The sequence below is a fragment of the Accipiter gentilis genome, chromosome 7, assembly GCF_929443795.1.
Source record: "Accipiter gentilis chromosome 7, bAccGen1.1, whole genome shotgun sequence".
NCBI lineage: Eukaryota > Metazoa > Chordata > Aves > Accipitriformes > Accipitridae > Astur > Astur gentilis.
Genome location: NC_064886.1, coordinates 11,768,171 through 11,792,439, shown reverse-complemented (window position 1 = coordinate 11,792,439; position 24,269 = coordinate 11,768,171). Strand labels below are relative to the sequence as shown.

The window sequence follows — 24,269 nt, the reverse complement described above, 5'->3', positions numbered from 1 at the left end:
TTGTCCCTGACAGTAATTGGTGAGTGATCTCTCCTGTCCTTATCTCGACCCACAAGCTCTTTGTTATATTTTCTCTTCCCTGTCCAGCTGAGGAGGGGGGAGTGATAGAACAGCTTTGGTGGGCACCTGGCATCCAGCCAGAGTCAACCCACCACAGCCTGATGTGATGGAAAGAACTTTCCACACATGACCCAAACCATCCATTGCATCAGAAGGGATCAGAGCAGACATCCACAGGAAGGTAGTTGCCTGCATGTCCCCCATATCTGCATTCCCTGACCCCAGACCAGCACCAGCTCTGCAGCTGCAGCCCATCTGCTCTCATCATTGCCAGCACCTGAGCAAAATTGCCAGCACCTGCTGCTCAAAGCCTTTAACATAGTACTGCTTCACATGTGGCATTCAGAGTTTATTACTACTTTTCAAACTTTTTTTTATATTATACTTGGAGCCAACTTTGTGTTAGCTAACCTTACAAAGCACAGTAGCTGCCTTTATTTCAGTGCGTTATAAGGCTTTTCATTATTTTAAAAGCCCAGCTTGCTGCAGACAGTAATTTATACTGAAATATCTCCTTGACATGCTCACAGCTGTCACTGGGGGGGGGGGGGGGGGGGGTGTGTATCTGTACTTCAGCCACCTACACTAGAAATAAGGCTCAGGATTTCCAACAGCCCAGAGAGCATCCCAGCTATCCCAACACATTTGCAATCACATCCTGGTTAATGAAGCTTAGCTACGTCTTCCTCTGGGCACTACCAGCTTACACAGTTCCTGTATTTTACAGGATCTCCAACAGCAACGAAGCTATCACTTGGTCTCTTGCAATTAGCCAAACTGCATTTTCTCCTGAAGCACATACAGCAGCTCCATCCCTCCTCAAAATGGGCCAGGACAAGGACACGCTTCAGTGCTGACAGCCCAGACCTGAGCAGCTGCCCAGCAGAGACAAATGGCGCACAGCTGCTCAGCACCCAAAATCCTAGTGATGGAGGAGAGCAAGCAAAAGGTTAAGATGTTCCTCTCCAAAATGGTAGGAAGGTGCTTTGGTGCCACAGAAAGGTTGAAAAGCAGGTAGAAGCCTCTCAGACTTTCTCCCTGCAGTCTATAGCCCAAGTATCAGACAGGATCCTGCAAGCTAAGGCTTTAACTCCTTGAGAAATTACAGAAACAGCCAGTAGAGAAAAACAAGAGCTAGAGCAGCCCTGAAAATATTCCAGCTAGAGATAATAGCAGTGAAGCACAGTATTCCATAATAGCACACAAGTTAAAAACCACCTGAAACCATTTTTCACCCCAGCTCTTGAGATGGGAATTAAATACCTGTGGTGGCCTCACAGGAGGGTTGCTGAGCTGAGCTGGCTACAGACTTGCAGGCTCTTTTTCACTCCTAAGCGTTTTGCTTGGAGAAGGCTCACCCTTGCTAAGAAAGGCAACACTCGTGGGTTTCAGTAGAAAAGCAGCTTACAGATAAACTGATAGAAATATGAAGTCCTTTCTGGAAAAGGAGTCAAAGCAAAGTTTTCTCCACCATTCAGCCAATACGGTTGCCAGCACTCTCACAATCTATTATAGGGAGGAATAGAAAAGCAGAAAAGAGCTTTCTGCTGCACTCAGAGCAAGCTTTCCTGTTTCTAAGCTTCCTAATACTAACCCAAATCAAAGCACCCTACTGGTAACTAAACCCTACACCAATAGCTCCCTCAAAAGACCTCCTATATCAATAAAAGCTTAAAGACCTAAAGGGGGGGTGGAGAACAGGACAGTTATATTTAGCGCATGCCTATGTCATTGGCTAACAAGCATGGGGCAGCTGAGAGCAATGTGTCTCCAAGCAGACATAAAGGGGGCATAGGGTTAGGGCAGCAGCTGGTTTTTGCATGTCAGTATGTGGGTGAGGAGTGTTGAAGGAATATTGTTTGTTACTGGTGGTTTTACTTCTTGAGAGGCTTTTCTTTCCATGTAGGTCTGCCTTTTGGTTGTCGAAGTAGGAGTTGTGGTCTGGCTTTAGCAGCTTATTGAGCACATTGGATAGTATTGAAACAGACCCTGTCAAATCTTTGATGCACTGGGTTTGGGGGAGAGTTCTGGGGCTGGTTTCTCTTCATAGAAACTTGTTCACAATTCTCACTACTTCAGAAGCAATTTGCAAATCATAAACCAAATCTTAATATGGGGCTCTTTTCTGCTCAAATATTAGAAAATCAGAGCATCCTAGAAGCTGAGTTAACAATAGGCTTTGGGTTTTTTCCTGTTGTGATGTGTATGCTAAAAAAGGCAGAGGGTTTTGAGCAGGGCTACTATACTTTGAAAGACATTTATTGGTTTTGCTAGGTTTGGGAGAAATGGTAAAAGGTGGCTGAGAATAGTTTTTAGGGAAAGTCTCTTCATATGTTCATGCAATTCTTTTAAATTCCTATTCACTCTAACAGGAGTGGGAACTTAACTTTGTGGGATTGGACAGGTCCTGCTTTTTGAGAAAAGTGATATAAAGCCTTCTTCAAAGCAAAGAGAATGATCTAGATGGTCATAGAGCACCATCCTGTGGCAGTGCAGGTGCTGAGCTGGAGGAATGTGTTCCTTCCTGACTCCCCACCTCTCATTCCCAGTAGAGCTGCAGGTTCTTGTAATTAGCTGATGCATAACCAGAGCTTAGCTGATCCCCAGCCTAAATATTGCTGGGGATGCAAACCAGTGAGGAGTGAGACAGGCAGATGAGCTATTTGCACAACACTTGTGGAAGGTCTGGTCCCTTCTCCAGGGACCTCTGTAGGGCTCAGCCCCTGACTTGTATTGGTAAAAGAGGTAGCTTTGTCAGGTTTTGTTCTTCATTTTGAAGGGAGTATCTGAGGCATTGCATAATGTGATTTTGGCAGTTAAAGAATGAATGTGGGTGTGGGAAGACAAAGGAGTGCAGGAATGGTGTGCCTTGCTGTTGAAATTGCAAGTTGCTGCACTGATGACAAACTTCTGGCAGTAAAGTCAGTAACAAAGTGATGCAACACTGCCCAGCGATGGACATGTAGTAAAAATGCTATATAATGCCAGGGACTCCTATGTGGTGGGACTGGCTTGCCCATGACTAAGTGGTGGAGAAATGGGCCAGCTTTAAAAGGAAAGAAGTGGTAAAGCTGGTAAAAGTTAATATCAGACTACTGTGAGAAACAAAGGATTTCAGCTGCCAAGGCCAAATTCTAAATCTTCCTTGACTGTGGAGGTCATGGGACCTTGCAAGGTCCCTGATCCAAATGTGCCAACTCCTTTCCATTCCTGAGGCACTTGCTATTTGACTTGGGTTTCTGGGATTTTATACATGGCTGTCCATACCATCAGTTTATGCATGTGTCTGTCTTATAATTGCCTTGTTCATATCCTGTGGGAATGTTATCAGAAGCTGGAGGCTTTGAAAGGAGAAAATCCTGTTTCCTTACTGCACTTGGTTGTGTATATCAAGTCTTTTCATTGCAGGAGGAAATAAGGTTTACTGCAGTTTCTCCCTCTCCACTTCAACTCCCTTTAGCTTTCTCTGGATGGTACTGATAGGATGCGGCTGAGAAGAGTGAGGAGGGTTGACCTGCATTGCCATATAGCTATGCTGTATGTGTAATTGTAGGAGAAAAATCTGGGGGACTCTCCCTCCAAAATATGAGTCATAAAGAGATGTCCTTCAGGTGTCCCTACCCCATGCAGAACATCATATTTCTGATGTGCCCTACTCTGTCCTATAAAACAGGTAATGGTTTTGCTGTCCTCTATTGACATCCTCATGTAAGTAACTAAGAATCAACTGTAAGCAAAGGGGAAATTCTCCATAATCCTTAAAAGTCGTGATGCCCTGGAGCCATGAGGTTTCCCACTAGTCTAAAGTTGCCAACTTAAAATTGGTGTTGGTTCTGGTGGACCCTGTGTCCTAATTCAGGGTAGCTGCATGGTGAGTAAGTGCCCAAATGGTGCCATGAGCTGGGGTCATTGGAAGGGGTCACCTATGTTGGTGGCATTCCTTACTCCAACCATCCTCACTTCACTGTCAGATCAGCTAATCTTGATTTAATCTAAAAACTCTTGTGAAGCCTGGAGGGAGTTCCCAGGCAAATAAATTAACTGTCGGATATGACCACTGATGATAATGAATGGAGCAATTAAGACTTTCCATTTGATGACTGTAATAGGCTGGTGCAAACCAGCTGAATAATATGGGAAGGATGCTGTATCAGTGTCATGGGAAAAACTGGGCAGATGACCCACTAAACAGCTGGGTGGATCATAAAAATAGGAAGCTATGCAGTTAAACTTGCCAGGTGATGAGCAGCTCTGTCTTCCCAAGGAGTTTGTCCTACACTCAGCCATTGTCACCATGGATCCATACTGGACACTAAAATGAGGTTGGCCATGACACATTTTGAGTGCTGCTGACGCCTAGGTGACAAATGACATGTTCTTCAACCAAGCTCTCCTGGCATCTCAGAAATGCTCCTATTCCCTGTTGAAGAGGAGAGAATGAGAAAAATGCCCACTGCTGAAGAGGTTCTGCTGGGGAACAAGGTGCTGAGGCAGTGGCCATCACCTCATCACCACCTCAGTCTCCTTTGTAACCCAATCCTATGGGGTGCTGTGCATGGGTTCTGCAAAATTCCTGCATGTGAAGACAGAAGGTTTGGTGTGAAGTAGGATAAAATGAAGACTTGCTCTAATACTTAGTGCTGCAGATAGTGAAACAAGACAAAAACACATGGGTTTTTTGCCCCCCTTTGCCATGGATGCTGTTCCCTTTTGGAAGATCTTGAAATGTTGAGTTAAGAAGGGCACTATCTGCCTGCTTGGGCTTACTGGGAGATAGCAGAATTATCTTCTATGAGGAGAGCCTGCTGTGTAAATAAGCTGTGAACAAATGAAAGGCCTGGGTCTTCTCCCACTGCCATAACCAAGGAATAGCTTCATTAAAGCCAAAGGACTTTAAAATATTGCTTGCACCCAATGCCAGTGAGTTGGACAGCAGGCAGATGCCGGGTGCTTCCCATGAATGTCCTGTCACGTGTCCCATTTCCAAAAACATGGATGTCTCTGAGCCACAGCCATGAGCTGAATGCATTAGTCATCTCCAGCCTGAATGTCCTGTAATTGCCTTGCAAACCACATTTTCCCTTATCAGGGCAGGAAGTCTGGCTCGGGAGGTGATGTCTCTGGGTTCAGCCATCCCGCAGGACTCTGGGGTGGGTGTGGGCTGGTGGTCCTGTCTGTACCTCATTCCTCACCTGTAAACAGAAGGAAGTGGTCTTCTCCCACCTAATGATGTTGTGATGGTCTTGGAGATCTTTCTCTGGTCACCATCTAACATATGGGAAGTCCCATACCAGAGACAATGGGCTCATTTGACTGGAACTGGAAATATATGAACAAGATTGACGTTTGAAGGAAGGTAGTGGCCTTTTTACTGCGGGATTTAGCTTGCTTTGTGCCCAGGCTCTGCTGGGTACTCTGCATGTGCAAGCAAACCAAGAACAAGCTTTCAGAAATGGGGTGCTTCCCGTGACACAGGCTCTCAAGCAGGAAGCACCAATGCTTTCCTTGTCACTTTGTGCCATGAGGCTCAAAGTCTATCTCACCCCGTGGCTGCCAGCTCCAGACCCATGGAAGGGAAGGGCAACTGTGGTGTTGGAGGGCACTGTGTCCACAGCACTGTGGTGCCTTTCATCGTGTTCCCCTTTGTGCTCCCGTCTTTGCTGTCATTACAAAACTTCTCAGTGATGAGACTGTGGGTGTGATAAGAGATCTGCATATCTAATGTACCAGGGTTGTTGCTCAATTTTTACTTATCCTCCTTTTTGCTTTATCTGCCTGTTGCTATCTTACTTGGTAAGATTTGTCTCTAGGTTGAGGTATGCCAGAGAAAACAGTAAAGGAAGCCTCATGTATAATTTTTTTTCAAAATGTTCTTCCACTTTTTCAGAAATGTTAGACATTTCAGTTATTTAAAAGTAATCATTTATGTTTGCCTAAACTGTCATTTCTTATCACATTCAGCAAACATTGGTTGAAAAAAGTAAAATAACTGAAAAAATATTTTCCCTATTTTGTTTGGTAGAGTATTTATCCTATGATCTAAGTTTGGCATAGGCAAAGTATACCACTTCCATACATAACCTAGAGAGCTAAAAACCATTTGAGGTGATCGGCTTTTTGGTATCCAGCAGACTCCAGGTATAGTGTAGCATCCAAGCATGCCCCCCACCAAACTTTGTCAGATATTAAACAGAGCAGTTGGGAACATTTTGATCTCAAGGACATTTCTTTGATGTAGCTTCTGTGATATGCTGTGATTTAAAGCCAGACAAAATTGCATTAGTGTGAGCTTTGTTTTGTGCCATTGCAAAGCTGCAGTGCTGGGCAGGTGTTGATGCTACTAGTAGGGCATGCCCTAGTCATCCCATTCCATATCTCCCAATTCCCTTTGTAGCATCAATCCTTTCCCAATGAGCTTCAGAAGAATGAGGAACTAAGATGGGAGAAAGAAGAAAATCAAATACAGGACGTACCCATGGCTTTAATGTATGTGGCAAACTGCAGGGACCAGATGAAAGTGAAACCAGAAAAGGAAGCCACAGCTGGACAACTGACTATTCACCTGCCAAAGCCATTGTATATTAATTATTGGGGAAAGTTGTTCTTGTTGGGGTGCACAAACCCCATCATCACTGTGTCCACATTCCTTGACAAAGATATACAAATCATGCCACATGTTGAAATTAGGACAAATACTCACAGAAAGAGCCCTAGCCAAGATCATAGATGGTTAAGTATCATAATAAGGGCAAAAGGGCAATTTCTCCATGGACAGCCCTGAGGGAAGAGCTGGCACTGAGGACAGGAAAGGATTGAAAGCTTTGATCCCCAAAATAGAAGCAGAACCTGATGGATGGAAGCAGAAACACTTCCAGATTAAAAATAATCCTTCCTTTCCAGTTCCTGCACCCATCTGACACCAAGGATTAAGTGGGTAGAGAGGCAGGCTGTGCCTTGTCTGAAGAGACAGGGAGTAAGGAAACAGGTGTGAAAAGAAAGTGATACTGTGGGAAGGAGAAAAGCAATTTCTGCCTAGTAGAGGTGGATCCATGTCCTCAGGACAAGGGTGCTGACTGCACCAGAGCAGGGGCCGCCACCATGAACAAAGCATGGCATTGATCCTGGCCACTGCCAGAAACTGTCAGCCATCGACGACACACGTTGCACCTGGTGTCTGCCATACCCAGCGGCAAGTTTTGCATCACCAAGTCATCTGGCAGCAAGGGCAGGCTGCCTGTTGGGGGAGAGTGGGCATGTCTTGCTTTGGTGGCAGTGAGCTGATGAAGAGATAAAGCTGTTCTGAATATTCTTTATGAACCACTGTCCTTCTTGAGGACCACTGAGCCCAGTCCCTAAAGGCTCAGAGCAGATGGGACTACAAGGGAGGCATCATATTCCCATAGCCCTGAGAGTTGCCCAGGGTGTGCCCAGCTCTGTGTCCACCTCGCTGGCATAAGTGTCCCACAGTGCCTCGATGTATGTCATATGCAGATGCTGGACATGGCAGGTATTTTGTGCATTAGGCCATTTTATTAAATGTTTTGCCATATTAACCTACTGAGGGAGAAACTGAAGTCTTAGGAAGAGATGGCTTACATCAAAGAACGGAAGATGACGATCCTTCACCCCGCCAGCCACATTGCCTTTATGTCTCCATCCTTACCCACCAGCCTGCAATGTGCAAAAAAGCACAGCTGGAATAGAGAATTAAACAGAAAATAATCTGAAGGCTTCAGAAACTGGCTAAATTTCCAGTGTGCCTTGGTCACACAGACATCCAGCCCATCTGCTACTCATCATCCAGCGGAAGAGTGGCCGTCTCCTACATCAGGAAGAATGTGAGGATCACACCTCTTTCGTAACCTACGCAGAGGATATAATCAGGAGGTATCAAGCAAATGCATCATGAGAGCATGTATGCCTCTGTGGCAATTACACTCCACCCTACAGATACAGCTTTGGTAGCTACAAACTGTGCTTCATAGTGAACAAAAATATTCAGTGCACACAGTGTTCTTTGGGGGCCTCTGCATTAAATCACTTAAAGAAAAGAGACATCTGACCCCCAAATGCTGGGTATCTCTGCCAATGTAACGTGATTTTCCTTCATCAAGAAGGGCTTTATCTGGGGATGAGGCGTTAGGCTGAGATTTTAAAGCTCTGGTTTAAGTCCCAGTTCTGAGACTTTCCCAATTCACTCTCCCCTGTGCATAAAATGGGGACATAATTCTGCCTTCTCTGATTTCCAGTCTTTGGTACCAAAACTCCCATTTATATGCCTGGGAAAAGGGACCTTAAGTACCAGGAAGGAGCAGTTGGTTGGAAGCAAAACATTCTTGTAATTAACAGGTGAAAGACATCAGTTAGCTCAGCTGCAACTGAGATTAGCTGTAAAGCTAATTTCAGTTAATGTGAGCATTTAGCTTTGCTGTTGAAATGCAGGAATATGGTCTCAAATTCTGGTTTTCTTGCTGTCTCTTAACAGTTTGAAAATACTACTGTTTTGCTGCTTGCAATGAGTCCTTTAACAAAGTGACAGCACGTGCCAGCACCTCCATGTTTCTCTGACCTATTCAGTCAAGCTAACAAGCCTGATTTAGAGCAACCAAATCAAGCTTTGTTATGCCTCACTCCCCAGCACATGTACCTAAAATCCCAGGACTCAACTTTAATGTGCCAGAACATGCTAAACCTCTTACTAGTGCATCCTGACTGCCCTTGATCTTAATAGCAGAGATAAACAAGCTGTTCTAGATATGCTAAGTACATACTACAACCACAGCCCTTAATTTGGTTTTCAGACAAACAGTGAATCCCTTGACATCTATCTTCTCTGCCCTACTTACCTCTCCGATCCAGGCACATCACAGAGGGGCTTTGCCATTACCTGTGATTGTGTCTTCATCACATTAGGAGTTGTATGGTCTCAGCTGGGTGTTTCTAGATGCAAACATAGCAGTCGTATTGTAGGAAATACTGCACCAAACCTTAGTGAAAGACCAGGCAGGAAGGGGAGATGATTTTTGTTTTATTCAACTTTATTTGGTTCAACACACTTGGATACTCATCCACATGCTCTCAAGCAGCCAGACGTGTACGAGTACCTTGTGCGGGACCACTTGGAAGCGACACAAGGGACACCAGGTACTGAGGCTGGGCTCCACTTGACTGGGAGCAATGAACAGTGTTTTGGGCAAGCCTTTTATAAAAATCAATAATTATAGGGGGGTATTTTGCCTCAGTCGCTTTCCTTGGTTCCTGAGCAAGGTTGCAGCCTGCTGTCCAATTTCATTATTTTACACATTATACAGTTACCGTCTGCCTCCTTGTTGGGATAAAAGAAAAAGAAAACACACTAGTGATATGAATATTCTTCTACCCAGAATATGGCTTTGCAAATTACATGTTTTTACAAGTATTTGAAAACTCAGGCTGGCTGATAGACTTCCAAAGGTTTTTCTAACAGGCAATGGAAATAGCTTTGGGGGCCTCTTACAGGTGAAACCCTGCAGCTGTCCCATGAAATCTCTTTCATCTGAGAGCCTTCAACAGAGCACTATGTGCTGGGGAGAGGGTCCCTTGTCCTCTGTCACCAACGGTGATGCCTCCTTCCTCCCAGGAGGGTGGCCATCCAGTGGCAGGGGGTTCAGCGAGGCTGACATGCACCATTGACAGAGCATCGGAGCATCATCTGAGAGGCACGCGTGCGAAGATGAGATAAGGCTGAGCAGGTCTCGTGCTCCAGGGCAGGAAACGAACATGGGCAAAGCAAGGAAGGAGGCACTTAGCAAGACTACAGGTGGCACAGCCTACAGCTCTCTGTCACGAAGTATGGCTCTGAAATAATAAAGCAAGCTACAGTTGCCTCAATCAGCTATATCTGAGTGAAAGATCCTTCCAGCACTGCCACTTAAGAGCTTGCCTGGAGCTGGAGGGTTTTACTGGAGGAATTTGCTGCTGCTGTTTGTAATAATTCCAGCTTGGCAGAAGACAGACATGAAAAGTGTGAGGAAACTGTATATCCAGAGTGAATTCCCCTGAGGGATCAGGTGCTACAAGAGGAGAATGGCAAAGATGACCCCTTTTATGTCTTAACCCAGAAGTAACTGTAGCAAAATACTGCATGCAGCCTGCAAGAAATTATACTCTCTCAGCAAGAGGGGCTTTCCCTATTGTTATATGCTCCTGAGAAGTTTAACGAGAGCCTGTTGCATATTTATCTGCCCACTGGATATAAAACTCCCAGTATTGTCCTGATTTCTTTTCCAAACTGCTCCTTTTCTGTCATGTTCACTCTTCCTATGGCAATGCAACCAACACACAGAGCATCCAAGCATCTCTCACTGCTATTGTGTATATAACTACCAGTGAACACAGCAATGAAATAGCTTTTGGACTTTGTTTAAAGCTAAAATTATGTAAGCTGGCCATGTCTCCTGGCTATGTCAGGCACAGTCTAAGCAAAAACCCTGGTAAGTACCAATGACATTATGACAGTCCACCACCCTGAGGGTGAAGACAGCTCTTCCAGCGCCTGCATGGCTGTGGATGACTCCCATGATGTGATGGGATGTGGTGGCCATGCTCTCAGAGCACCACTAGCTCACTGCCATAACTGTCAGGGAGGACAGCTAGCTCCTCTGCTCTTGTGCTGAGGTCTCTGCAGGCCAGCATGGTTAAAAATAAAAAGGTCACAGTCCTAACCCAGGTGCTCTTACATCACTGCAAGCCTACATGAATACCACTTCACTGCTGCTTTGGCTGTTTGTGTTTCTTTCCTCCATTTCTCTGTAGGTCAAATCCTCCAAAGTTGTAAACCACCTGGAGCCTCCCAGATTTGCATCACTTCAGGCTCTGGCTCTATAGACATGTGTTGTCTTTTGGAGAGCTTAAACTCATTGGACCAGAGTGCCATGTCTGTCCCTACAGCCCCTGGCAATAATGTGGGTGTCATTAGAAACATATAATACACTCCTACAAACCTGCCAGTTACAACATAATATAATGACATGGCAGAGCTACGTCTGGGTGTTCAGAAACATTTTCTAGAATGAGAGATATATTAACTATGTCTATAGAGACAAAAGTTCCTCTTTCCCCCTTCACATTTCCCTTCTGGAATGTTGGACCCCTCTGTAGGGGGGTGTGAAAGTAAATCACTTGTTTTTTCTGAAAATCTAAGAATATGTCTGCTTTTCCCCATTTCTTCACTTGTACTAGGTGGAGCCATCCAATGATTTTAATATAGCTGAAAACAAAAGAGGTGGTGGAAGGGAGATATCAATCAGAAATGACGAGCCCAAGATTATGCCAAGTAAGTGGGTAGTTGTGGTTGGGTTTGGCTGGTAAATAAATCAATCATTTTTTCTTTCCAAGAGGAGGACTAGACACTATATAAAAGTTCTCACACACCAGGTTTCCTCACTCCATTTGACTTCTTTCCACTGGTTCGTGCCGTGGGACACGGTAAGGTATTTCATGCTACTGATGAAAACTAACTTGGCTGATTAGCCTTGGAATGCTAAACTGGAAAAGGTGGGAGTAAATATGGCTTTTGGGTCTCATAGTCCAAAAATTCCTCCTTATTTACAGTCTTTTTTTTTTTTTCCTAATGATTCAGTCTGTGAGATTACCTAATCGCAGAGAAAAGGGGGAGAGCTGGGCCATAGAAAACATGGTCTTTGCAGGCCCTTTGATTTCTCTGGGCCCATCACCATGTGGTACCACTGTATACAGGCAGCTTCTAAATACTCTTGGAATATAAATCTTAAGAAAAAGGGCAGGAAAGAGAGTTTTTGCAAGTACTTAACAAAGAGTGGGAAACAAAGCAACTGAAATACAAAATGGGAGTCTATTCTCATTTTCCAGCCTTTTATCTAAACTGGAAAGGGTTCTCTTTTGACTACTTTTTTCCTTGAAGGAACCATTTTCTCCTCTGGCGTGTTTGGACACCTCAGCCTGCTGACCTGTAAATCCTTTTCATTAGTAGAGCTGTCACTTGCCTGTCGGAGGAATATAAATTACTACTGCCAGCAGACAAGGATATGGGCTGTGGTGGGTGTTAAGTGCCAGAGAAGTGCTCAAACTTCACAGCACCCCTGTAGGTTTCAGCCTTGGGTACAGGCACCCATCAAACCCTTGCAAGTGGTGACCTAGAGCATTCTGCTGAAGCTTTGTGCAGCTGCTTTTTTTTTTTTACATCGCTGGTATCTTTTCCACTGGCCGTTCCTCTTTCCTCTAATTTTTAAGAAGAAATAAAATGGTCACTGTGCTCTTTCAAAACCAAGATAAAAAAATTTCAAAGTGCAATGAAGTTACTGTTATGCAAATGATGACCCATGTTCTTTGTTTCTTGTACAACATGGAATATTAATACCTAAGCATTACAGCCCTTTCAAAATTCCCAAACCACATTTGGATAAGGGTAATTCTGGTGTACCATGGCCTTTTGTACCTCTTGCAGTGGCATGCCACTCCAGCAACTTGTTGCAAGAAGGAATTATTAAGGAATTATTACAGTTGCACCTGTCCTAAAAAAAAAAGACCAGTTATATATGGATAAAGGAGGTCCTGGAGAAGACCTGATCAAGGGATATGGAATGAGCTGAAAACTTCCCAGGTCCTTTCGGGTAATCATTTTAATTTGTAAATTCCTGAAGTTGACAATACCCTTTTGCATTAGCTATCAGAGGTGGATGGGGGGACAGTAAGGGAACAGAAGACATTTTCATATGTCGGCCTGCCTTTGGAAGGGAATGGGGAGGCACAGCACCACAAACTTCTCTCCCCCTGCATTTGCTAAGGCCCATTTTTTTCTTTCTCTTGGAGGCCTCCCCAACACCTGGGACAATGGGGTCCCATCAGCAGAAGGGCGACGGCCAAGGGATCTCTGAGCAGCCTGGTGGATGCCATGGCAGTGGTGGTGGAGGAGGTTCATGCCACAGTGGTGGTGGAGGAGGATCTCTAGGATACCAGACCCACGGATCATCCTGCCATGGAGGAGGAGGAGGCAGCAGCAGCTGCGGTGGTGGTGGTGCTATTTACCAGACCCACATATCATCGTCTTCATTTGGAGGAGGAGGAGGCTCGGGTCACCAGAGCCAAGGATCCATCAGTGGCAGCAGCGGAGGTGGAGGAGGTGGTGGTGGGTCAGGCCACCAGGGACAAGGATCCATCTGCATTATTGGAGGAGGCGGAGGTGGTGGTGGTGGAGATTCAGGCCACCAAAGTCAAGGTTCCATCTGCATTGGAGGTGGTAGCATGGGAGGAGGAGGAGGTGGTGGTTCAGGCCACCAGGGCCAAGGGCCCATCTGTATTGGTGGAGGAGGAGGAGGTGGTTCCAGCCACCAGGGCCAAGGCCCCATCTGTATCGGAGGTGGCAGCATAGGAGGAGGAGGAGGAGGAGGAGGAGGAGGGGGAGGAGGTCGTGATGGTGGTGGTTCAGGCCACCAAAGCCAAGGCCCCATCTGCATTGGTGGTGGTGGAGGTGGAAGTGGTGGTTCAGGTCATCAAAGCCAAGGCCCCATCTGCATTGGAGGTGGTAGCATGGGAGGAGGAGGTGGAGGTGGTTCAGGGCACCAAAGCCAAGGTCCCGTCTGTATTGGAGGTGGTGGAGGAGGTGGGGGTGGTAGTTCAGGCCACCAGGGCCAAGGGCCCGTCTGTATTAGTGGAGGTGGAGGAGGAGGAGGAGGAGGAGGAGGAGGAGGAGGAGGAGGAGGAGGAGGCGGTTCCAGCCACCAGGGCCAAGGTCCCATCTGCATTGAAGGTGGCAGCACAGGAGGAGGAGGAGGTGGTGGTTCAGGTCATCAAAGCCAAAGTCCCATCTGCATTGGAGGTGGTATCATGGGAGGAGGAGGTGGAGGTGGTTCAGGCCACCAAAGCCAAGGTCCCATCTGTATTGGTGGTGGTGGAGGAGGAGGAGGTGGTTCCAGCCACCAGGGCCAAGGCCCCATCTGTATTGGTGGAGGTGGAGGAGGAGGTGGTGGTTCAGGTCATCAAAGCCAAGGTCCCATCTGCATTGAAGGTGGCAGCACAGGAGGAGGAGGAGGTGGTGGTTCAGGTCATCAAAGCCAAGGTCCCATCTGTATTGGTGGTGGTGGAGGTCGGGGTGGTGGTTCAGGCCACCAGGGCCAAGGCCCCATCTGTATTGGTGGAGGTGGAGGAGGAGGTGGTGGTTCAGGTCATCAAAGCCAAGGCCCCATCTGCATTGGAGGTGGCAGCATAGGAGGAGAAGGGGGAGGTGGTGGTTCAGGCCACCAGGGTCAAGGATCCATCTGCATCATTGGGGGAGGGGGGTCAGGCCACCAGAGCCAGGGATCATCCTCTTTTGGAGGAGGTGGTGGTGGAGGTGGTTCATCCAGTTCTGGAGGTCTGTCTATTCAACAGCAGACCCAGCCAATCTCGTGGCCACCGAAGACTAAACACAAGTAGTGCTTGCAGAAGGGACTCTTGGATCAAGAAAGCCCAAGATGCAAACATGCTTCACATTTCTTTCTCTATTAAATTTAAGAATATTTGCATTATTCCTTTCTTCTCTTCATTGGCATTTTTCTGTTCAGCTCTCCAGCTGACCATAACCTCTGGTGTTGTGTATCAATAACTTCCAGCCAGGGTTATTTCATCTGTCTGTTATCTGCCTCAATTTTCTAGTGCTTGCACAAGACAATAAAACTTGCAGTTCTAGAGAGCTTCAGTGTCTGAGTGGTTGCATTTACTTTATACAGTGATGTTTGCATTATTTCTATGATTATGTTTTTATTCTGAGCTGATGCTGTTGTAATAAAGCTCCAGAGCACAAGTGCATTGAAAACCCACCCGTAGAAGAGATGCTGGAATCACTAAATATTCTTAGGTCATCTTTTAATGTCTGTTGCTACTCATGATCCTGACTTTTGCCCATCAGATAAGGTACCACAAAGTTAAACATTGCAGTTTCTCTACCTCATCAAAATGTCATGCAGTGCCCAAGGAAATTTTAAATGGGTTGGGAATGAAAAGATGCAAAAACTCTAGTACAAAGGATTACAAGGTACTATTACAGGTGTGAAGCTGAGGCCCTTGCACATACATGGTGCAGGAGCTCTTGGTGCTCACAGCTGCACCAAGCAGCTGTGGAAGAGATATGAGGGGTCTCTCCAATCCTTACTCCAGTTCTGATGCCCTAGTGGAGCCAGCAGCAGGGACAGGACTTCAGAAGACCCCTTCCAAGGGCTGAGATGCAAAGTCTGGAGCAACTAGGGATCACCTCATTCCCACAGGAATAAAATACAGCTCCAGGTATGAGTCTTCAGAAGGAGTTTCCCTACAGGAAGTGATTTCTTTGATGTGGTATATTCTGGCAATTAGCAGAGAATGGAAAATAAACCTTCTCTGCCTCAACTATTCTATGTGAGGCAGATGACAGATGCCTGGAAGTGTCCCAGAAGAGACAGGAGTGACCCACACCCATAGCGGGTGAAAGAGCTTCACATTTACTTGTCCCTCTACTCTCTGTCCTCTCCCCCTTTAGGACCCCAGGGATGCAAGCATTCTCAAAACACGTCCAGATGAGCTCCTCCAACCAGTGCTGCTCCTGGAACAGCTGAGTTGCCTGGGTTTTTATTATGGCAAGACACAGGGTGCTAAAATACCAGTAACTGGGCACTGCACAAACACTGCCATTGCCTGCACAGTGCTAACAGAAAGCTTAGGGTCCCACTTCAAGGAGGTGGGAGCATTGCTGTTGAACATCCTTGCACCTTGAAATGGCCCAGGACCAAGAAAGCCAGGAGCCAAGTTTCAGAGGCTCTCAGGCTAACAGCAGGAGCACAGCACATCCTCAGATCTTGTTGCTTCTTCAGAAACGCCAGAGCCATCTCCCAATCTGGGATGAATTCATCCTTTTGGTTAATATCCATCAAGATGCTGATACACAGGGTGGATGCTGGATCTGGTACCCTCTACCTGCAGCACTTCAACTCCTTTCTAAAATAGGTATCACTCCTCCTCCCAGAGGCAGTGTAAAGCCTGCCTGACCTCTGTACTGTCCATAGTGGTGCACTCAAACAAAAATCATGATCAACACTTCACTGGTGTAGTGGGGAAGTGCAGGCATGTGAGATCCCTTTGCTGCCCCAGAAACAGCAGCCCTATGCAGTGCAGCCTTCTCTGTTCCCCTGGGCATCTCCATAGTCCATAACACACAATAAACATGAGTGTCTACAGCCCCTTCTGCTGTCAGTCACCACCCCAGCAGCATCTCCCAGCCCGAGTGGAGGGTGCTAGTTGGAGTCCCACAATCCTACCTTGAAAGTCAACCACGGGAGCTGAGCTCGCATGTGATACCTGCAGCCAAACTGCAGGTAGCCTAGGAAGTGATGCACTAGAGAGGCATTGATCTGATTCAATGAGTCAGGACAAGTGGGCTGAAGGAGGACAGTTTGTTTAGTAAATAAACCTATCACCATTCCTTTGGATGCCTCACTTCCCACTTTGGAAAACTAGAAATGGTATAAAAGTTGCTGGATCTCACAGTGCTTCATTCACTCAGCTTTGCTCTGTGGTACACATTGTCAGAGACGAGAAAGGTAAGCCCTTTCTGCCAAAGGGAGAGATTCTTCTAATTTCATGCTTGCAAAACATAAATGCTTTGGTAAAGTACATCTAGATGGGTGGTGGCTTGAAGGGCAGGAAAGTTTCATTGATGAATTTAAATGTCCTGTGCATGTCAGCAGAAGCAGGGTCATCCTGTGCTACTGAAAGTCATGTCTTTCATCAGTGTAGAGGTAGAGATGGAACAGCTATGGAATAAAAGACTTTAAATGATGGGTTGATTTACTTCAGCAATCTGGTAATCTGCTAGCAAAAGCTATAAAGTCTGGCTGGGATCTATGGAGCACAAAGTGTTTAGAAGGAAGTTCCTTGGTTCTGGAGAATGTCTGTTAATGTCATTGGGCTCTACATGGCTCCTTCTGGCTGGGGCAAATTCTCATGCCAACAGTGGCGGCTCATGAATATAAAGCATGCTGCTTCTTGCAGGGTCACTCTCAAAGATGTGTTCCAGACAGACCTCCGGAGGCTGCCATGAAACGTCCTCCCAGTCCGGCGGATGCCACAGCGGGGGCTCCAGCTGCCACAGGGGCAGCTCCTCCAGCTACCAGGCACAGGGTTCCTCCTGCTGTGGGAGCTCAGGCTTGGGCAGCTACAGCGGCAGCAGTGGGGGCTCTGGCAAGATCATTGTCAGCTCTGGCAGTGGAGGAGGTGGATCCTACTGCAGTGGAGGATCCTCAGGCTCTGGCATGGGAGGAGGATACAGCAGTGGCAGTGGGGGATCAGGCCAGAAGATCATTATTAGCTCAGGTGGTGGAGGAGGTGGCTCGTCTGGATGCTGCAGTGGGGGATCCAGTAGTGGGTCTTCAGGAGGCAAGATCATCATTAGAGGTGGAGGTAGTGGAGGTTCCTCTGGATACTGCAGTGGGGGACCCTCAGGCTACGGCATGGGAGGAGGATCCAGTGGTGGGTCTTCAGGATCAAAGAGCATAATTGGGGGTGGAGGTAGTGGGGGATCCTCCGGATACTGCAGTGGAGGATCCAGCTATGGCATGGGAGGAGGATCCAGTGGTGGGTCTTTAGGATCAAAGAGCATAATTGGAGGTGGAGGTAGCGGGGGATCCTCCGGATACTGCAGTGGAGGATCCTCTGGCTATGGCGTGGGAGGAGGATCCAGTGGTGGGTCTTCAGGATCAAAGAGCATAATTGGAGGTGGAGGTGGTGGGGGATCCTCTGGATACTGCAGTGGAGGATCCAGCTATGGCATGGGAGGAGGATCCAGTGGTGGGTCTTTAGGATCAAAGAGCATAATTGGAGGTGGAGGTAGCGGGGGATCCTCCGGATACTGCAGTGGAGGATCCTCTGGCTATGGCGTGGGAGGAGGATCCAGTGGTGGGTCTTCAGGATCAAAGAGCATAATTGGAGGTGGAGGTGGTGGGGGATCCTCCGGATGCTGCAGTGGAGGATCCAGCTATGGCATGGGAGGAGGATCCAGTGGTGGGTCTTCAGGATCAAAGAGCATAATTGGAGGTGGAGGTAGCGGGGGATCCTCCGGATACTGCAGTGGAGGATCCAGCTATGGCATGGGAGGAGGATCCAGTGGTGGGTCTTCAGGATCAAAGAGCATAATTGGAGGTGGAGGTAGCGGGGGATCCTCTGGATACTGCAGTGGAGGATCCTCTGGCTATGGCGTGGGAGGAGGATCCAGTGGTGGGTCTTCAGGATCAAAGAGCATAATTGGAGGTGGAGGTGGTGGGGGATCCTCCGGATGCTGCAGTGGAGGATCCAGCTATGGCATGGGAGGAGGATCCAGTGGTGGGTCTTCAGGATCAAAGAGCATAATTGGAGGTGGAGGTAGCGGGGGATCCTCCGGATACTGCAGTGGAGGATCCAGCTATGGCATGGGAGGAGGATCCAGTGGTGGGTCTTCAGGATCAAAGAGCATAACTGGAGGTGGAGGTAGCGGGGGATCCTCCGGATGCTGCAGTGGAGGATCCTCTGGCTATGGCGTGGGAGGAGGATCCAGTGGTGGGTCTTCAGGATCAAAGAGCATAATTGGAGGTGGAGGTGGTGGGGGATCCTCTGGATACTGCAGTGGAGGATCCAGCTATGGCATGGGAGGAGGATCCAGTGGTGGGTCTTCAGGATCAAAGAGCATAATTGGAGGTGGAGGTAGCGGGGGATCCTCCGGATGCTGCAGTGGAGGATCCAGCTATGGCATGGGAGGAGGATCCAGTGGTGGGTCTTCAGGATCAAAGAGCATAATTGGAGGTGGAGGTAGCGGGGGATCCTCCGGATACTGCAGTGGAGGATCCAGCTATGGCATGGGAGGAGGATCCAGTGGTGGGTCTTTAGGATCAAAGAGCATAATTGGAGGTGGAGGTGGTGGGGGATCCTCCGGATACTGCAGTGGAGGATCCTCTGGCTATGGCGTGGGAGGAGGATCCAGTGGTGGGTCTTCAGGATCAAAGAGCATAATTGGAGGTGGAGGTGGTGGGGGATCCTCCGGATGCTGCAGTGGAGGATCCAGCTATGGCATGGGAGGAGGATCCAGTGGTGGGTCTTCAGGATCAAAGAGCATAATTGGAGGTGGAGGTAGCAGGGGATCCTCCGGATGCTGCAGTGGAGGATCCAGCTATGGCATGGGAGGAGGATCCAGTGGTGGGTCTTCAGGATCAAAGAGCATAACTGGAGGTGGAGGTAGTGGGGGATCCTCTGGATACTGCAGTGGAGGATCCAGCTATGGCATGGGAGGAGGATCCAGTGGTGGGTCTTCAGGATCAAAGAGCATAATTGGAGGTGGAGGTAGTGGAGGTGCCTCTGGATGTTGCAGTGGGGGATCCTCAGGCTCTGGCATGGGAGGAGGATACAGCAGTGGCGGTGGGGGATCAGGCCAGAAGATCATTATTAGCTCAGGCGGTGGAGGAGGTGGCTTGTCTGGGTGCTGTAGTGGGGGATCCAGTGGTGGGTCTTCCGGAGGCAAAATCATCATTGGAGGTGGAGTTAGGGAGGGATCTTCCAGATGCTGCAGTGGAGGATCCAGTGGTGGCAGTGGTGATTCTTCGGGCCACACAATCATCATCAGCTCTGGAGGTGGCAGTGGGGGGTCCTGCCAGTCCACACAGCAGAAATGCCCCATTGTCATTCCCAACATGGAGTCCCATCAGACCAAGCAGGCCTGCCACTGGCCCCCCAGCCACCAGAAGTAACAGCACCAGGCAGACTTGGCACTCAGCAAAAACCACCCTGCCTCTGTCTTCCAAGTTTTTCTGTTTTGTCCCAGCATGCCCTTTTCCCTTGTGTTCCCCTGATGCTGCATTCATGTGCTGTGAACTCATAGGTGGCTCTTCTTACTCTTCAATATGAAGGGAAATAAATATTACTGTGTACAGAAAGAACTGGTTTTGCAAGACTGCTTTTATCCTTTGTCAGTCCTATGTTTACTTTCAAAATTGAATAATACATCAAATACATTCAGCTGTGAAATCTTCTTCAGCCTGCAGTGCTGGAGCAGACATTTATTAACAGATCTTCTTGAGAGAAACCTTATTGCTTAAGCAGATGATCATTGTCCCTCTTGCAAATAATGTCCACCAAGGCAGCAACTTTATCCTGGGAAATAGCTCCACTTCAGTTTTCCCTTCCTAGAGAAGGAAGCAGACCACAAGGTCAGGGTTTCACTGCAAGGATTTCCAGTGGAGGCAGCAGCATCCTTTGGAAATACAGTTGGGTTTTTCGTACTTCGTTTCCCTACATTTATCACAAGAAAACCATTAATTATGCCAGGAAACATTCAGTAGCATTTGTACTGAAGTCAGCAGCAAATCGTCTTTGGGCCAGGTGTAGTTAGTCTTGTGTTCAGTAAATTTTAAGCTAAGAGGCTTTTTTGTCCATCTCGCACACACAGTTGGTAGGTCGAAAAAAAAAATAGCAATAAAAGGGATCATCAGCCATGCAAATGCTTTAGTGATCAAGACTGACCAACTTCTGCCTTTTGCAGAAAAATTGGAGAGTTCTTACACCAGCAGTATCTTCATCATGTCCCACGTTTTCAACGTTAGCACTGCTGTGCATGAAGGAAGCTGCTGGGAAAAAGGATTGTAGGATCTGGCCAAGGTTTTACTCCCGCTCATAACAATGCACACCAAGGCACCATCCATTGAGGTGTTTGCAGTGATGAGACTAAAACATAACATAACCTGCAAGCCCATCCTGAGGGTGACTGGACTGCAGGGCAGAAAATGACCCAGACAGAGCATCAGAAATGGGCAGCGTTGCCCAAATCTGGGGCAGCCTCCACCATGAAGCTGTTTGCATCTACCCTTGCCTTCAACATAGATATTAAAGCTGCTTTTTAACCTTGCGGGGGTTGTGGCAATGCCAATGCCTCCAGCAGCTGTGGCTCCAGCCATGCTCTTCCTCCATGTGTGGCAAGTACCACCCATGTACCTGTGCTACAGGTTCAGTGTTTCTAGTCCCTGCAGGGTCCAGCCTTGTGGTCTCTGCACACCAGCACTTGCAGAAGCAACTCTCACCACCCCTGCCAAAAGGCTTCACAGACTTCCCTCGCACCCTGGGTCCTGATGAGCTGCAAATCTGAGGTGCCCTTTGGTGCAAGTCCCTACAAGTTAAATGCACAGAAGGGATCAAGGTATTGCGATGCTCGGTAGCACAACACCCACACTTGATGGGTGAGAGCCAGAATTGCAGTGAGACCTTAGATTTCCCTTTGGTGATGAGAGGGGAGCTTAGGCCACTGGAGGGAGTCCAAAGCAAAATGAAGGAAGCCCCCTGCACCCACGTTCCTGGTGCTAATAGTCCTGTCCCCATACCAATGGAGTTGCGTGCATGCTCAAAATTGTGTTCATCATGACAGGGCTGGGCAACCTGCTGCTGCTGTCATGCATCCTCTCAGCTGAAACCCCCCAATTATGTTTTCCTCTACTCAATCTCCCATGAGGGTGGATGCTGTTGTCAGCCTCCAAGCGTGCGTGACACAGTGACAGGATGAAGCTGCTGCAAAACACAGCAGCCAGTGCTGCGATAACTGTGCTGACAAACTGTCATTCTCCAGCAAGTAAAATACCCAGATGCCTCCCCAGCCTCAGGTGTGGGCTCGCCAGTGAAGCAGAGCACCCACAGAAAATGTGTGCTGCTGAGACAGAGGAAAAGTTCAAGGGTAGGGTCTTGATGGTCTTCAAATGCACCTTTGCAACAGAAAGATTTCAAGACTTCCCCCACGCTAGCCTGGTTATTGGGACCCTGGGAAGCTGCAGCTGAGCACAGACATCTCTGCTCAGTCCAACAGCAGCGTCCACCTTGGGTTCCCAAAAGGGTGAGGGGAATGGCCCCCACGTCTCTGCCATCCTCACGGGGCCCTCTGAAATGGATCTGGGATAAGGTGCTCCAAAGCGGTGCACTGTCCCATGAGAGGTGGAACACTGTCCTGTTGAGCACGTGGATGCGTTTCCCAGCAGGCTGGACGTACTCCTGCTCCCCATCCAGCTCCCCATCTCACCAGTCCATGAGGAAGCCCTCTTGCCCCAAAATTCCCTGTGACTCTGCTCCAACACATCCTTTACCCTTGTCTTTCCATCACACTCTAGCCCTAAGTCACTCCAGCCTTCATCCCTCAGCATCTGTTCCATCTCCACTCTCTGCTGAGTACCTGAGAAGCTGCAGCCTAGCAGAAATGCATTAGGGAGCCCCCAGGGTAGACCCCTAGAAGCCATTTGCCTCCAGTGTTTCAGAGCAAGACTCGTGGAAGTGAATCATTAAGTAGAATTAGCAACTGCAGTGCAGAACATAATTGATACATCTCCTTCGTATCACCTATGTGCTGCTAGTGAGTCAAAAAAGGAGGTAGCTAAACACAGGCTCAGTAAATAAACTTATCGGCATTCCTTAGGACATCTCACTTCCCTTAAGAGCACAGTGCATACAATATAAAAGCTCACCTATCCCAAGGCTCCTCATTCATCTGCCACCAAGCCTTGCATACATTTCCAGTTGCACAGAAGGTAAGCCCATTGATATGGAAACTTTTTGAACCCCTGTGCAGAGAGGTCACTCCACCAGTTGGTCTTTGAGCATGCTTTGAATGAGGGAACCATGCCAGCTCAATGTTGGACAGGTTTCACTGAAAACCAATTTGGTGTGCCAACAGAACTGCCTTCTTTACAGAAGGGAGTTGTAGCTGATATTCTGAGGGCACACAAATATGGCTGAATTTTCAGCTGCTGTGAGTTTTAGCAGTCTATACATCCAGAAGGATCTACAGTAGGACTAAAGTTTTTAGACTTCCAGCTTGTAGCATGTCAAAGCATGTGTGCAAATCTCTGGAAGTACTGTCAATCTTCCTGCATGCAGAATTTTTCTGTAACTATTGTGATCTGCAGAGCAGTCCCTGGGTGCTTTTCATTGCAGGTCTTCCCTGCAATCTAACAAAAGTGAGTTCATGAAGATGACATTCTTGTAGGACTGCAGAAGATGGGGCAGATGGGGTACTTCCTGGGTACTGCTCCATTTTTTATTTTTTGGGAAGGTTCAGCAGCATCACCAAAGGGCTCCTTTCTGACAGCACTGTTTCTTGCAGGGTCACTCTCAAAGATGTGTTCCAGACAGACCTCTGGAGGCTGCCATGAAACGTCCTCCCAGTCCGGCGGATGCCACAGCGGGGGCTCCAGCTGCCACAGGGGCAGCTCCTCCAGCTACCAGGCACAGGGTTCCTCCTGCTGTGGGAGCTCAGGCTTGGGCAGCTACAGTGGCGGCAGTGGGGGCTCTGGCAAGATCATTGTCAGCTCTGGCAGTGGAGGAGGTGGATCCTACTGCAGTGGAGGATCCTCAGGCTCTGGCATGGGAGGAGGATACAGCAGTGGCAGTGGGGGATCAGGCCAGAAGATCATTATTAGCTCAGGTGGTGGAGGAGGTGGCTCGTCTGGATGCTGCAGTGGGGGATCCAGTGGTGGGTCTTCAGGAGGCAAGATCATCATTGGAGGTGGAGGTAGTGGGGGATCTTCTGGATGCTGCAGTGGAGGATCCAGTGGTGGCAGTGGTGATTCCTCGGGCCACACAATCATCATCAGCTCTGAAGGTGGCAGTGGGGGGTCCTGCCAGTCCACACAGCAGAAATGCCCCATTGTCATTCCCAACATGGAGTCCCATCAGACCAAGCAGGCCTGCCACTGGCCCCCCATCCGCCAGAAGTAACAGCACCAGGCAGACTTGGCACTCAGCAAAAACAACCCTGTCTTTGCCATGTCACCTTTTTCCTTCCAGACCTGGCTCTGTTTGCCTGTTTCTTCCCAGCATGTCCTCCTCTCTTCCCTTTATGATACATCCCCGTGCTGAGAACTCCAGGGATCCAAAACAGCCTTGTGCCCTGCTGCTGGTGTTGGGATGCCTTTGATAAGGCTCTACTGCTTTTCCAAAGAGCACTTTTTCTATCTAATAAATGTCATAATATCTCAAAGCTTCCTTTTGGGGGGAGTGGTATTTTTCTTCTATTCTCAACCAGCATCTTATAATCTTGGAAACTAGAAGTCTATCTGATGAGACATTTCACTCCTCTCTGTAAAGAAGATGATGGGTTTAATAGTGCATTGCTGTAGATGCAGGTCTAAAGCCACCCAGTTTATAGCCCCTGAGAGTTTGCACCTTCATTTTTCCCCTGGGCTCTGTGA

At 47.9% G+C, this 24,269-nt stretch overlaps 1 protein-coding gene across 1 annotated transcript; it reads left to right on the top strand.

Moving 5' to 3' along the window:
* The first annotated feature begins 17,090 nt into the window (after positions 1-17,090).
* LOC126041051 (loricrin-like) lies at positions 17,091-23,796 on the top strand. The gene is made up of 3 exons (XM_049806266.1): positions 17,091-19,555; positions 21,766-21,771; positions 23,538-23,796. Exons 1-3 carry the CDS (start codon positions 17,091-17,093, stop codon positions 23,794-23,796), a joined length of 2,730 nt encoding a protein of 909 aa, XP_049662223.1.
* Positions 23,797-24,269: the final 473 nt, after the last annotated feature.